Source organism: Cololabis saira, chromosome 16 (genome assembly GCF_033807715.1).
Source record: "Cololabis saira isolate AMF1-May2022 chromosome 16, fColSai1.1, whole genome shotgun sequence".
Taxonomy (NCBI): domain Eukaryota; kingdom Metazoa; phylum Chordata; class Actinopteri; order Beloniformes; family Belonidae; genus Cololabis; species Cololabis saira.
Window position 1 is genome coordinate 25,877,034 of NC_084602.1, and position 15,114 is coordinate 25,892,147.

A 15,114-nucleotide genomic window follows, 5' to 3' on the forward strand; every position below is an offset into this window, starting at 1 on the left:
AACATTGTAAGAGTAGACCATTTCACATTCAAAGAATTCACGTTTCACATCGCACAAGGATGGTACAATATATGATCAAACCTTAGAAACATTGCAAGATGAACCACTTTGGAAAGGATTCCTTTCTCATAATTTATTGCAGACATGAGTACAAGACATTTCTGAATGAGCTCTGGTTTTCTTGTATTCATGCGTGCCTACTATCTTAATATTAAGCAGTGAGCAGGCTTTAAATGATCCTTCCCACTGAGCATGACATGCAAGGCCTACACTGAAAAAACATCATTTTTAAGAAAGTAAAAAAAAGAGCCTTTGTTTTTAGAAAAATAAAGACTATTTTATTTTCGTAATTGTAAGCATTCCAGCCAATAATATTTTTCTTACCCCAATGGCAAAGATACCTTTTCTTAAAATAAGATAATTTTGACTAGAGTTATAGACATATTTCGATAGGGACTGTTTTTGCAGTGTAAAAGTGAATGTTCATCGGCCTCTTTTGGCATCCATCAGACATTGCATTCATATTACTGATTTTATCAGACTCCCTGCCATTGTTGTGTTTTCCTTTGGTCTATGTCTTTCATTTCCCTCTCAGTCAAAAGACTTAGCCAGAATGATTATTACCGTTCAGAGGAGGAAATTAATAAAGCTCTGGGAACGAGAGAGTTCCAGTGTATGATTAATGTATTACAAGCATGCACACATATGTCCTTTTTAGTTTCATATACAGCATATTTTTAGACAGATTTGTTTTTATTCTTCTCAGAATATGCAAAAAGTGGATAGAATAACTCACTATGATGGAAACTTGTGTGCTACGAATCCTGCTAAACAGCAGTGGCGTCAATTCAGTCGAAGCTAAGGTATGGCAAGGTTACGAGTCACAGAACTTAACTAGAGTATCAATCAACACGTCCAGCAAATACTCATCACAGAAGTCTATGGAGCTGATCTGTGTGGTCAAGAAAATTGGAACTTTTTCAAATGCAGTCTCGCTCACTGCAAAAACTCAAAATCTTACCAGGAATATTTGTCTTATTACTAGTTAAAATATCTCATTTTTAGTCAAAAAATCTCATTACACTTAAAACAAGAGTCATCACCAGAAAAATAACTTGTTATTTGAACATTTTCACCTGTTTCAAGTAAATTTTCACTTGAAATAAGTAGAAAAATCTGCCAGTGGGACAAGATTTATCTTCTCATTACAAGCAAAAAAATCTTGTTCCACTGGCAAATTTTTCTACTTATTTTAAGTGAAAGTCTACTTGAAACAGGTGAAAATGGTTGTTTTTGAGTTTTGTCTTAAATGTAATGAGATTTTTAACTAAAAATTAGACATTTTCTAAGACAAATATTCTTGTTAAGATTTTGAGTTTTTGCAGTGTAATAACTAGTGAAATCGATCATGTTGTTCTGATTTGCATTTGTAGTTATTTTATGTATTAAATTACATTTACATTTACATTTTCCCTTGAAGCCAAGGTGTGGCGGCTGCCATACCTTGCCATACCCAATTGACGCCCCTGTTCCAGTGTATGATTAATGTATTACAAGCATGCACACATATGTCCTTTTTAGTTTCATATACAGCATATTTTTAGACAGATTTGTTTTTATTCTTCTCAAAATATGCAAAAAAATGGATAGAATAACCCACTATGATGGATTTAAATAAACTTGTGTGCTGCGAATCCTGCTAAACAGTGAGTGAAACTATTGGCCAGCACTCTTCCCCGGCGACAGAATAATGACATTACACAGAATGCATTTGTACTGAGGAAGTACAGGCACGCTGGCCAACGTTTTCCATGTCAACAGATTCGTGGTGGTGTTGAGCAAGACTGTTGTGCACATGGTTGTGCAGCGCAGACGGACAGATGCGGAGCCGCGCCGGGATTGGTCCGTCCCGGTGGGAGTTTCCGCATTCCGCGGCGAGCTGATGAGCAGGAGCGCAAGTGTCAGTATCAGTGAGAAGACACCTCTGCAGTCATTCCCAGGGGAATACCGGACCAAAACCACGTAGCCGGGATGCCTTACGTGCTTATCAGTACGCAGATCCGACTGGTGTGTATCCTCCAACTGTAGATGTGCGTATGCTGAAGCCTGAATTATGGTTCTGCGTTAAAACGACGCAGAGCTACGCCGTACCCTACGGCGTAGGGTACGCGCCGCGGACCCTTAGGTTCTGCGTTGGTGTAACGCGGACCATAAATCAGCCTTGAGTCGCAGATCCGTGAAGGTATTGATTTATCTGGCCGTGCAACTTGGAGCGCATTTGTTATAAATCAGTCAGTGTTGTCACTTAACCATAACAGTTATGTGGTGGCCTTTAATATTTTGCATGTTTGGGCAAAAAAACTTACATGGCTACACATTTTTTTTCTTTTCTTCCAAACACATATTTATTTTTCTGGCCACTGTTTCACTAATTAAAAGCACATGTTTCCCTGGTCCTCGGCCTCTCTTCAAGCTGCTCGCTCCCTGTGCTGTCTGCACGTCTCCAGCAGCCTAATGCTATACCCTCAGAGAATTGGATCGTCTATTTTTAGTCCGAGAAGATAAGAGATTATGATCTGCACCTGTCAAGAGGACTTTGTTGCAGTGCATGCACAACAGGTTGTCTTTGCAAATCTAAAGCAAACTTACCGACTGCACAGTTAATGCACTTGGTTGTTGTCTTTCAGGAGAGTGGTCCAACAAATGTGGGAGATGAGTTTTCTGATCCAGCTGTCATGAATTACTTGGGAGCAAAGAAAACAACTGTGCTGGGAAACAATTTGTAAGTACTAATAATTGGAGCATCTTAAAGCAAATGTGGCTGATTTTAGTAGGGGAATCTGGACAAAGCTTGAGGATCAACAGCAAATATCCCAATTTATACAGCTTTATACAACTATTTCCATCACCAACCCACAAACTTGTTAAACTAAAAGGTTATGGCACCTTTCTGTTGTGGAACCCAACACACAAGCAGGCTATACCTTGTTGACTCAACCATACTGTTAAAAGTGCCTCTTTTTTATTTTCATTTTGGCAGTTCCCATGCACACGCTGCAGATGGGATCAAGTTCCCATGTGGGGGGAAAGAACTCCATTGTAGTGGAGGAAAGCTTCTGCTCCGCAGATTTATAATAAACCGTTCAAGGTGATGGAATACAGATCAGGAAAGTGTTGTCATTGGCGATGTGGTTCAAATGCTGCTCGGAAATAGACTAAGGTGTGGAAGGAAGTGAGCAAGCGCCAGAACGATTAACAGCTTTATTCTTTCCTAGGAAAGTTTACTGAAACACTGATAAATCCCACATCTGTGGAAAGCAGAAACACTTTGTTTATGCTTATTTTAGTGCCGAATACCACGTGACGGAGCCACCTCGCCTCGTGCTGGACAAACTGGAGAAGATCGGCTTCCGCGTGGTGTCGATGACGGGCGTGGGACAGACGCTGGTGTGGTGTCTCCATAAGGAGCCGGAGTGACTGATCATGAAGCAGCTGGATCAAAATACCTCTCAAGGCCTCTGAACAGATGAATGAATTGTGCCATAAAGCTTTGTAATCAGTTTTACAGACCTCTTTTAGCCACAACAAATTTACAACCATAGAAACAGGCCTGTGAAAAGTTAAAGTTAGCTTTCCCTTTTGAGATAATTCCTTCCATGTTTCAGATTACCTTCAATAGGTGACAGGATTTTAGGGGAATTACAAAACCCCACTCTATAGATTTGAGAAGACCCATTTCCAGTATTGTTGTTTTTCATTACCCATGCGTAGGGCGTGGAGCGGTTTTATTGTTTATATGACATCATAGCCTAAACCAGTTCTCCTTCTCAACAAAGTAAAAACTCTTAAATACATTTGTTCTTACGGCTCTCTGTGAAGATGCTTTGTATCATAATTATGATTAAATTGTGTAAATATGTGGAATATTTGTTTCATTACCAATAAAAAAAAACGAATCTTATAAAACATTAAGCCTACGCTCTTATTAAAACGTAGTAAATGTTATTGTGGGCCTTTGCTGCTCTATGACACCGAACGATGCGTGCAGCACCGTTGCAAGGTGTCACAGGCAAACAGTAGGCAACAAAAAATATCATCCCAGGCACACAGAGCGCTGCCTTTTAAAGGCCAGAGAAGCTGGGTGGTTATCTTAGAGCCACAGGTCGGCCGGTGCGTGCCTGGGGGCAACCTGGACCACTAATTCACAACCCATAAGCATTACCAGCCAGCTCACACCCAAACTCTTACCAGACCTGTGGCAGCAATTTTTATTTTTTTTTAATTTAGCATCCACCTCCATATTTTAAAGATCAAATGGAGTAAGTGCTTCCCAGTTCTGTGACCACAGACGTTCTTTTTTCTGCTTGCATGAATGTTTTTAATTCAGAAAAATGTGAGAATAGGACGATTCCAGAGTTCCTCTGTGACTGATGCGACACCAGCCTCATCCTGCCATGCGGGTCTGTTTGCAGCACAGCCCACCGTGGGCTCAGGCCAGGGTTGGTGGTGAATGTGTTTCCTGTAATTGTATTTCCCCTGTTGTCATTTGGACAGAATTTGTGTGTTTCTGGACTATTTTCTCTCTTTCTTTCTTTCATTGTTGGGATATTGGAAAAGGATATGCATAAACAAAACCATCTGATGAGGGGATTTTGCAGGAGGAGAGGAGCAGATGTCTCCCACCACACCGCTCCACTCTGTTCTGCTCCACAGCTGGACATTGTGTAACACAGCCATGGAGAGCCAGCGCAGGAGTGGCAAGAGGATGGGTTGGATGTTGCAAAGCTACCATGTGGCTCCTAAATAATACAATGACAGGAAAAAGCACAGCCACTCAGGCCTGTAAATGCAGAGACCATTACAACATGGAGATGAGAAAAACAGTTTGTTTGGAGGGATAGATGTTCCACAGGGAGAAGACCTCATTATGAAACTCACGGTGGCCAAAACAGCCTGGCCCCATGAGATCTGACCTAATGTGGTTATTTGTTTACTCTGAAACAGCAAACTACTCTATGATAATACCAGGAGCTAACCAAGTCCAGAAGCAATTAATAAAAAGTAGAGTGCAAAATGTTATTAAAACATTAAAGACATGCCAATATAAAGAATATCTAAACAACAAAAATTGCTTACGACAAGAAGGACAAATATCCAATGAGAAATTAATTCTAAATCAGTGCAACAATTCGGAACTGCTCATATCAACTACTGCAATTTACTAAACTGAATTAAATTGCTGGGTATCAATTAACATGCATCTGGACCCACTACTCACCCGAATAACCATAAAATCCTGTAAGACAACCATATCAAACATTAACAATAACAAATCCCACACATACCAAACCAGCAAGCCAATACAGGGTCGTATAAGCAAGTATGAAAAGAGGCCTTTCAAACTCACATCTTAGCAGAGGAATTGTTGGCCTTCTTCTTCACATTGCTCCAGTTCATTGGGGCTTTTAGCTATTCATTCTTGCATATCTTTCCTACGGTCCCATCTCAGCATGCCAGCAGGGCTGAGGTCTGGTCCTTGACTACGCCACTGCAGTATCATGATTAGTTTCTTTTTCATCCATTCTGTTACAGATTTAGTGGTGTTGTTTCTTTTTTCTGCTTGGCCCAATCGCAGCCAAGCGTTAGATATTGGCAGATGGGCTAATGTTTGACCCTACCATGTTTTAGTATGTAGAAGACATCATGGACTGCAAAATAAGCCAAAATCAACACCCATCCACCACCATGTCTGTCGCTTGGCAAGTGGCGTTTGTTTTTGATAGGTTCGGTTTGGCTTTGAGTAGATGTGATGCTTTGTGTTATGGCCAACTTTCTGTGCTCTGGTCTCGTCCGTCCATCGTTCCTTACGTTTTGTGGTTTCGTGCTAATACAACTTTGTAAACCAAAGCTGTTCTGGCTTACTCTTTTTGAAGGGGAAAAATGCTTTATCCTGGCAATGCTTTGAATCAAACCATGCAGTCTTTTTCTAGTTGTAATGAACTTTAACTTTATGCATGCTTACAGAGGCTTGCAGTCTAAGAAACATCACCTTTTTTTTTTTTTTTTTTACAATTTCTCTCAATAATGCTGTCTGACCTTTGGTTGAACTTGCCGGATCATACACTTCTGGGAAGAATAGAAATTCTCTTAAATGACTTAAAATAATTTGGAAAATGCCTTCAATAATTCCTTCTCTAAGATCGTTATTTGTGTCTTTCCCTCTTGAAATTATGTGAACACGAACCTGCTCCAGCCCAGCATACTGGCGAAACTTCAGCTTTTGGAGAGTAAATCATGATGATCATGAATCCGTTTGCCGCTTCAACTCTTAATTCCTGTGGAAGTAGGAAGAGTATACTTCTTTCTTTCACATACCGATCCGCATTTCAGCTTTGTTTTGTCAAATAAACAATGACAGTGTGTAATATTTCATGTTTAATCGTTCATCTGAGTTTGTATTCGTTTCAGGTATGGTAATGGCTTTACGGTTTTGTTTTTAAAAACGAAACTTTAGGATTTAAAATGTTGCAATTTCTTTTTCATACGCGTACAAATACAGCAGAATCTTCATGACATCTGTTATATAAGATTTCTATCGAAGCAGCCTGAAATAATGAAGAATAATTTGCTTAGGTCGTTTTTACATGACAGCATATTTCAGCACATGTTCTTTCGGTCTGTGGCCGATGACAAGATCCAACATTTACTGAGGGGGAGAGAAAGTGCATGAAAACAGAAACTGTCCCTGCTTTCTTGCAATCACTAAAAACCAATACATCAATAACATGATGTGTCCATGTGGTACCTGGTCAAGATGCAGTCCCATCAGAAAATAAAGATTTGAAATAAATGCCTTTTACTTGCAGCTCAAAGAAGCAGTTCTTCGTTTCAAAGCCAAATCGAGTTGTATATGGGTTACATAACATGCCAGATCATTTCTCCCTGCTAGCTGCTGACAGTCCAACAATAATAAACAGACCTCTACATTGACTGTGAACTAATCTATTCTGAAACTGCAAGGAGGCATCTTTGTTTGATTATTGATCAAACAAAAATGTTCTAATTACAGAGCATTTTCTGCAGGAGTCCTGTTTCTAATTGAGATGCGTTATCCTCCTATCAAATGCTCTTGAAGAAACGTAACAGACATGTTACTCAAAATGTTTTAATATAATGTTTTAATATAAATTACATAACATACATTTCCTGTTGATAATTCTCAAGTATTATACAGAACAATATTTTGATATTAAATTCGCCATAACAATCTTCTATCATGAGACTTTGGTGATATTTCTGATTCTTTTTCTGGCTTATGAATTTGAAATGAAACCATCTTTTTTGTCCTTCTGCCAGCTTTGTTTTGACTGCTTTAATTTCTTTTTATACGTTCTCTCACCCCGCAGATTTATGTTGGAATCCCTTTTTTGTGGTCTTGGCTTTGAGGTCAGGGCACATGATCTGCATTAGTTTGAGGAGCATTACAAAATAAAGAGGTTACAAGCTAATTATCATGCAGTATATCTGACACAGAAAAAAGCTCAAAGCTCAATTTACTGTTAAAATAGATACACTACATGTAGAACCCAGAAAGCAATCATTTAAATCACCAAATCCTTATCCATGACCCCCAGATATCGTTCATTTTTCTTACTTTACACAATTCCATGCTTTTCTTCCATTCCACACTTACGAGTGGCAATGTGGACAATTAAAACATGTTAATGCAGCAGGGCTTCAAGCAGGTCACCTTTCAGTTTGACAGCAACCAACTGCCCACTGCTCCATGCCCACGCCTCCACTCAGCGCCTGATTACTGGTTTAACATGAGGCAGGAATTACCTCCACTAAGTCACATTACAGTGGTTTGGACTGCAACTTGCACTCTCTGAACAAGTATGCATGCAACAAAAGGAGTATTTTTTATTTTCCTTTTACGAGGCATAACAAGGTTACGTCCCACCACATCTATGCAGATGAGAGTTGACTGAAGAAAATGACATTGTTGTATTGTTGATTGTACATTGCGCTGTGTGGCAAGGGCTTTGTAAAACATGGCGGAAAGTAAAAACATACTGGTCCTAGTAATTATGGGCATATTGTGTCTTAAATTCAAATTACAATTGAGGATTTGAAATAGAAACTTTGACTAAATAAAATCTCCTTGCTTACAGCCGCCGCGTGCGTGAAAAATCCAGATCCTTACCTGTCAAACCCTGCAGCATAATGCTTAATTCTGCAGAAGGCCTCACTTCTTATCTCGTACATGCCTGCTCACCCTACATTTCCAGTCAAAAAAGAAAAGGAAAACGACCAAGCAATTAATTAAAACACTTTTTTTTTTATTCAAAGAGGTTTATTTTCCCACACAACATATTACGTAAAAAAAAAAATAACACAAGTAATACCAGTCTTTATGAAACTAAAGCCAGTAGTGGATAGTTGTATCCCTCTCTCTCGGCAGGACCGCTGCTGCTACGCGTCCTCCTCGTCTTCTCTTTGCATCTGTTCTATGAGTTTCTGGCGCTCGGCGGCCTGCCTCATCCTCATCATCACTACGCTCTCATAGTCACGCTCAGTTGACAGGGAGCCCTACAGGAGAGACAGAAACGTAATATCAGACAAAGCAGTTGAGGGAAAAAATGAAAAGCAAAGTATAGAAAAACCCAATTAGAGGAGCAAAAAGATGAAGAAAACATTTTATTTTGAAACAGCCGTGGTTACCAGTGATGTAACTTTTACTGTGTGTTATCGTTTGCACTATATGACCAATCTTTTCAGAAAAATCAACTCATTGATGAGTTGTGGTGTTATCTCACTATGAACAAAAATGAATTTATATACAAGCCATCACATTTCATCACCTCGTGGTAAAGATCACACACTTGCACGTGGAAATATTATTCCTTATTAGCAGAAGTTACGGCTTCAAAACACGCCACGAGAGCTGCTCAGGGGTATCAATGACCATAATGACAGAGCACAAGGCCTTGATCCAGTCTCCTGTATCCCCTGACCCCGTTATTAGGAGCTTCTGCAGGATGTAAAACAAGCCCGGTCCACGGAGGCGCCACTCTACAACCACCACAGCAACATCCCAGCCACTGCAGTGCTTTACAAACAGCTATTTATAAATGTGGTGGATTCGTAAAATCAATGGAGGCATAGATATCCCAACTTATAATTTTGACCCCCTGGTTCCAACAGTTCCAAAAATTATTATATTTCAAATGTTCCATGTTTTACTCTGACTTGTATGGTAAATACCATTTTATTTTTTTTTAGGATGTGTTCACTCTTTAACTAAAACAACCTCTGGTTTGTTGCTCGATCCATGTAGATCATTTGAATTAGTGTGAAACACTGATATCCTAATCTTGGTGAACATCAAACAAGTTGATTGATGCTGTTATATTTAAATTTAAGTTGTAGTGCAACTGAATTCGTTCACAGACATGCAAAAGTACAGCATATTAGATTTGATTAGATCTTTACCGTCATTTGTTATATAACAAAAAAATTAAAACTGCCATCAGTCAGTGCTAGAAAATAAATAGATAATTACTATGGTGTATAAAACATTTACACACAACATCAAATAAAACAAACTGATTAAAACCAATAAATAATTAAAAATAGACTACACATGCACACAATCCACCATATCAGTTTACAGTTTGTTTTTGAGTAGATTAAGTTTTGTTACAGCTGTGGAATAAAAACAGTCTCTGAATCGGGTTGTTCTTTTTTTTATGCTCTGTACCGTCTATCTGAGGCTCTATCAATCATTTCAGTTGAATACAGGTCTATGATCAACCATTTCCTAGCATAATATCTTTGTGAATGCAACACAGGACTTCTTGGTTCCATTTTGACACCTCCACACTTTGCAGTGCCAAAGGTGGCAGATTTGCCACCTTTGTGGCAAATCTGCTTGTAAAAGCGGCAGCATTAATTGAAATCCAATTTATCCCAGTTACAGCATTGTTTTGGAGATTTGCAAGCTCCACACGCACACTTTATCTGTAGATATTTATGCCAGAGAAGAAGTTCAAACAGAGTGTGATCCCAGCAAACTGAATCTGACTGGCAAAGCAAACCTGGACTAAATTTCTCTTTTGTGAACATGCTATTAAATGCCACAAATCCAATGCCCACTGCAAGATTTCTATAATAAACGCACTCTCTCTAAATTCAAACAAAGTTATCCCTAAAAAAAATATTTCTCAGACTGTAAAAATCTGCTGCAAAAAAGACTAAACAGGTAGTGTGGATCTCCGTGTAAATAAACATTCATATTATAAACAGTGATTCAATAACACAAAAGTCATTTTCAAAGCTTAATGTCTGTTTGCTTTCACTGCCAAGCCCTTGGGTGCAGAGGAGCGGCAGACTCGGACAGACGCTCTCATCCCAATCACCATTAGGAAGATGACAGGGTAAACACGCATCGGACGGCAGCTCATGAAGAAGCTGTGACAGAGTAATTTTGCTGGATGAGATCATTAAACCTCAAAACGTGGGCTGGCAGTCGGGGTTAGCATTTGTCCGGCCTGTCATTGTGTTTATGTAATTTGTGTGAAGGGCTTGGGTTTGGATGACAATGGCGACAGATTCTCTGACTGCAGGAGGAACCAGAGAGGGCAGTCGCTGGCTAACGGCTAATCGAGCAGACTGGAACAACGGCCAGGCGTCTTGTACGCCAGAGTCTATGATCCGTGCGGTGGTGGCGACGCTGGGGAAGACTGCATGAGTGCATGCATTTGACAAACGAGGATCCCCAAATCCCATTCTTAAAGCAAATGTGCCAAAAGAGAGACATTGTTTTAAAGGATTACATCAAGTTTTTCTAAGCCAAAAAAGTGTCTCTTTACAAGACAGTGAGCTGCAGGAGGAGAGAGAGAGAGAATCTGCATCTAATGACTGAAGAGAAGAGGTCCATTTTCGTCAATGCATTCACTGAGACGAGGCATCTGGAAAACATCACAGGGCTGCAACATCTATGTGTTGAGAGAAGGGAGCAAAGTTTGGAGGAGGAACAGAGGATACGGTCTGTAAGGAAGTTGCCCCGCGCTCCACCAACAACTTTACGTAAACAAACAACTATTGCATCTTTACATTAAATAAAACATAAGCAAGTATAAAAGCAAAAGGAGGAAATACGCTCCTGCAGCACATATACTTCTACTCTACCACGCCCTCTACTGGTCTACAAACGGAAGTACACCTACAAATAAAAAACCTGGAGTTGAAACTGTTCTAACCTATTCTCTGCGTGGCGCGTTCACATGCAGATCATGCCGGTAATGAAGGGAAATTCTGAGCATTAACAGGTGGGTCTCGGGCTGCGTGACACATCTCTTCTCAAGATGAGGAACGTTTCCTGGCCCGAGGAGCTAACTTACAGTGTACATGTTTAGCCAGTGCATCACTCTCTAACTAAACACCCAAGTGTGTGCATTTGCATGTGTGTGTCTGTGTGTTAGGTGCCTCATAGTTGGAGCCCAGGTTGAACAGGAAACCACAGAACACAAACAATGGGCCCCTGCGCAAAGCCAAGACAGGAAGGCCACCACAGAAGTAGAGGGCTAGTAAAACACACATACATACACACACACAAACACACACACACACAGATATGCATACATACAAACAAGATGAGGATAAGCTACCTGACATCATCATACGACTAGACCTACAAACAGCACACCCCCGTCTGACCCCAGGCAAGGTATGACATAATGAATACCACCAGCTCTGTGAGTCAGGCAGCTACACACACAGACACACACACACACACACACACACACACACACTAGGAAGCATCTTGGAGAACAGGTGCTATGTTCCCGTAGCAAGAGTTGTCAGATAAACTTCACGTTCATGTGGATGCAATAACGACAAGTTTGGACATGAATACAATAAAACAAAAAAGAATGTTGAAATACTTGCCATTCCAAGCTCTTAATGATGATGAGTTATCAACGTGTATTATGGATTACTCAACAACCCTGTCTTATTTCTCTACATAGGTGCTCCCTGCTCTAAGAGCCGACTGAACAGACCTCCAAGGGAAGAATGGGTTTTTTTTCTCCCGACAAGCCTGCTGTGTGGCTCAGGCCAACATTTCTGCCTGTAATGCACTGTGGTGAAATTAATCAAGAGAGTATTTATCTGGAGTGTGTGTGGTGGCATGGTGTGTATTTCTGTGTGTCACTAATCTTTGGAGCATGTGATTTATGAGAAGCAAATACTTATTTTGAGATCATTTTGTGTGAATAAGTATGTCTGTGTCCGGACATGCGTGCCGGCGCTGAAGCCCTCCCACTAACTCAAACAAACAGGCAGGGATACCTCACATGCACCGCTGGAGCCAAGGTGAAACTCCTGTTCAGACAAAACGTACGTTTCATTACTGGAGCGGGATTAAGCATCATTCATTATGAGATCCGGCACACGTAAAAGCCCGTAGGTTCGGTCTATTGTACAGCATGTGCAGGCGGAGAACAAACACTTCACTTCGATTAAGGCCCAAATCCACTTCCTGTATTCAAGCCTTTAATGTTTTCAGGTCCTGCGAAACATCTGGTGACTGAGTGAAACACAAGACCTTTTATGTGACAGAAAAAGAAATGAACAGTCTGAAAAGGAGACAAGAAAAGAATATGTATTCTGAATACCTCCAAAGTTTACACAACCTTGAAACGACATCGGGGCATTTACTGTTAAATAAAACTTGATCACAAAACCAGGTGACAAGTGAAGGGATACTGAAAATGACAATATTTCTAAAATGAAGTTAAATTGGCACAGTGGCTACAGAAGTGCGGATGGACTATAATTTCGACATGATTGTAGGTGGTCAATGCATTCAAGAGAATAGATGGCTGCTGGGTAGACGGAGATTTCCTTTGGAATCCGTAACACTAAAAGAAATAAACAATGAAGAAAAGAACTGGCAGCAAAGACCTGAACTCCCGGTGCCCTGGCATTTCTCTTTATGATAGATGGGCTTAGAGATCTTAGAAAGGAGAATTGTGGGGGTTTGGCGTCTCCAACATTCAACGATATGTTTTAACATAGGTGTTTCCCATCCTAGCCTTCCTGGAAAAGCCCCATGACTGTAGGAGGCTTCTTATTAAAACAAAACAAAAAGGGCAAAAAGGAAAGAAGAACAGTAAGAATACAATCTGACACTTTGGAGCATAAAGAGATGAGACAAAAATGAATAAAATCTTTGTACATTCTTGGTTCAACCACATTACTTCTTCCAAATATTTTAATCCATAAAAATTAGTCCAAAAGATACCAAATGTAGAACTTTCCAGCAGGTAAAATTATTGTTCCATATATATTATTATAAGTGGTAGATTGAGTTAAGATTGTGTTCTTGAGTAATAGGATTATTTTCTTAATTATTGGTCTGTGCAGGTGTGGTAATGAGTATTCCATGGTAATAAGTATGTATGTACATTCCCTGTTATAAGTACTACCTCATTTCATATGCACAAATGTATTTATTTTATATACGTTTATATTATATATTTACCAAAACCATGAGGATGATCACTGAATTATCAGCCCTTTTACTTTAAGATTTGTTAAAATTATTATTACGTCTGATTTCCAGAATGTGTAAGGAGAGAAAGCACAGGTATATTAGAGATGTAACTTTTAGTTTTGTTTCATTCTACCGATCGTCAGGACTGGTACACCTTGTCGGTGAGTCACTGTAAATTAGCGTTGCTAGAATTGTAAAACAAGCATCATATAATATAATAATATATTATATTATATATATATATATATATATAATAATATCACATGAATAAGTGTATAATTTCAGTTGTTAATTCCGGTTTTTGGATTTGTGTTTCATTGCAGGTTTACAACCTAACTAGTCACAGCAGGCTAGTGTAGATGTAGCAGGCAGGCTAACTAGTGTGTGAATGTTTATTGTGTGTGTGTGGAAAATAAACTTCATAAAGTGACACCGCCGTACTTTTCCTGATAACCCTTCCAGTGTGGAGTTTATTAAGCCATAGTAGGTAGCTTAGAAAAAAACTGGACACCAAATGTGCTACTACATATATAATACTGGAGGGTTTTCTTCACTTACAGGATGTGCAATTCTACTATTTTTTTCCTCTCAGTTGTTTATTTCATATTTATCTTGCTTAGTATTTCTTTGATAATATTAAAGTAGAAATATAGAGATTAAAGCTGCCCCAGTTTACTGGCAGGTAAGAGGAACTGACAGGTATTGGTCAATACTGATTGCTGAAATTGTCTGGTACTGGCTGAATTTTTATTTTATTTTCAATTTTAGTTGTCAGTAAAAGAACCAGAAGTTTAGACTACAGAGAAATCCAGATTTTCTTCACACCAGCAGAGACATCGTGTGGTGGTCCCCACTGTGAATACATAATAGCAAATAAAGCAATTTGTACAACCTGTGACGCAAAAAAGACTTGATCAAACACTTAAAACAGCATCACCCCGCCGAGCTGCTTCAATGTTATGAATATAACAAATGAGGCTGAAAACAGAGTCGGTCGACGCCCTCTGCCGTCTTTCACCGTTGATTAAGTTACCGTATGCAGCTGATTACAGTTCAAAGAAGAAGAAGAAAAACAGGAATTGGCCAGTTGGTTCCAGCAGGTAAGACCTTCAAGAGAAACTGAAATTGAAATGCGTAAATCTCTAGAAACAAGTTCTGACCTGTACGGGGAAACCTGCCCCTATTCAACAAGTTATAGTGAAACCTCTGTCAAAGCACCACAAAAGACTACCGGTAAAAAGAAATTAAGTGATGAGAATAAGAACAAGAATGAGAAAAAGCAAAAAAGGGAGAGGAGAACGAATGAAAAGGATGAAGAAAAAATGAAGACGACTCGTTCAAATATATTCATATTTTGAATACATTCATTACTTAACTTTCTCTCGAATACGAAACTGCAGCGATTATTATGCTCTCTCTCTTGTAAAGGTAGGCTAAAGTAAAGGTTTTTTCTACTTTTATCTCGCTTTCCAAGTGTGTGACCAAACAACGTGACTTTGCTTTGCACGTAAATGAATTGCCCTTTGGGATTAATAAAGTATTCTGATTCTGAT

At 39.4% G+C, this 15,114-nt stretch overlaps 2 protein-coding genes across 3 annotated transcripts in view; one reads left to right on the plus strand and one right to left on the minus strand.

The window, feature by feature from the left end:
• Nucleotides 1–1,906: 1,906 nt before the first annotated feature.
• On the plus strand, nt 1,907–3,955 carry gchfr (GTP cyclohydrolase I feedback regulator). The gene is made up of 3 exons (XM_061743593.1): nt 1,907–2,067; nt 2,688–2,782; nt 3,348–3,955. Exons 1-3 carry the CDS (start codon nt 2,032–2,034, stop codon nt 3,475–3,477), a joined length of 261 nt encoding a protein of 86 aa, XP_061599577.1. The 5' UTR covers nt 1,907–2,031; the 3' UTR covers nt 3,478–3,955.
• Nucleotides 3,956–8,214: 4,259 nt separating this feature from the next.
• dnajc17 (DnaJ (Hsp40) homolog, subfamily C, member 17) overlaps nt 8,215–15,114 on the minus strand; it is a 37,806-nt gene continuing 30,906 nt past the window's right edge. The window contains exons 11-12 of one of the 2 annotated variants that reach the window (XR_009784292.1): nt 8,409–8,592; nt 8,215–8,279 (exon numbers count right to left, since the gene is read on the minus strand). Coding sequence is in view for 1 of the 2 variants with exons in the window: in XM_061744497.1 (XP_061600481.1) it covers nt 8,476–8,592 (117 nt within the window). In the remaining variant the exon portion in view is untranslated. Of the gene's footprint in view, nt 8,280–8,354; nt 8,593–15,114 lie in introns of those variants that run through there. The other variant, XM_061744497.1, reaches the window with a different exon arrangement.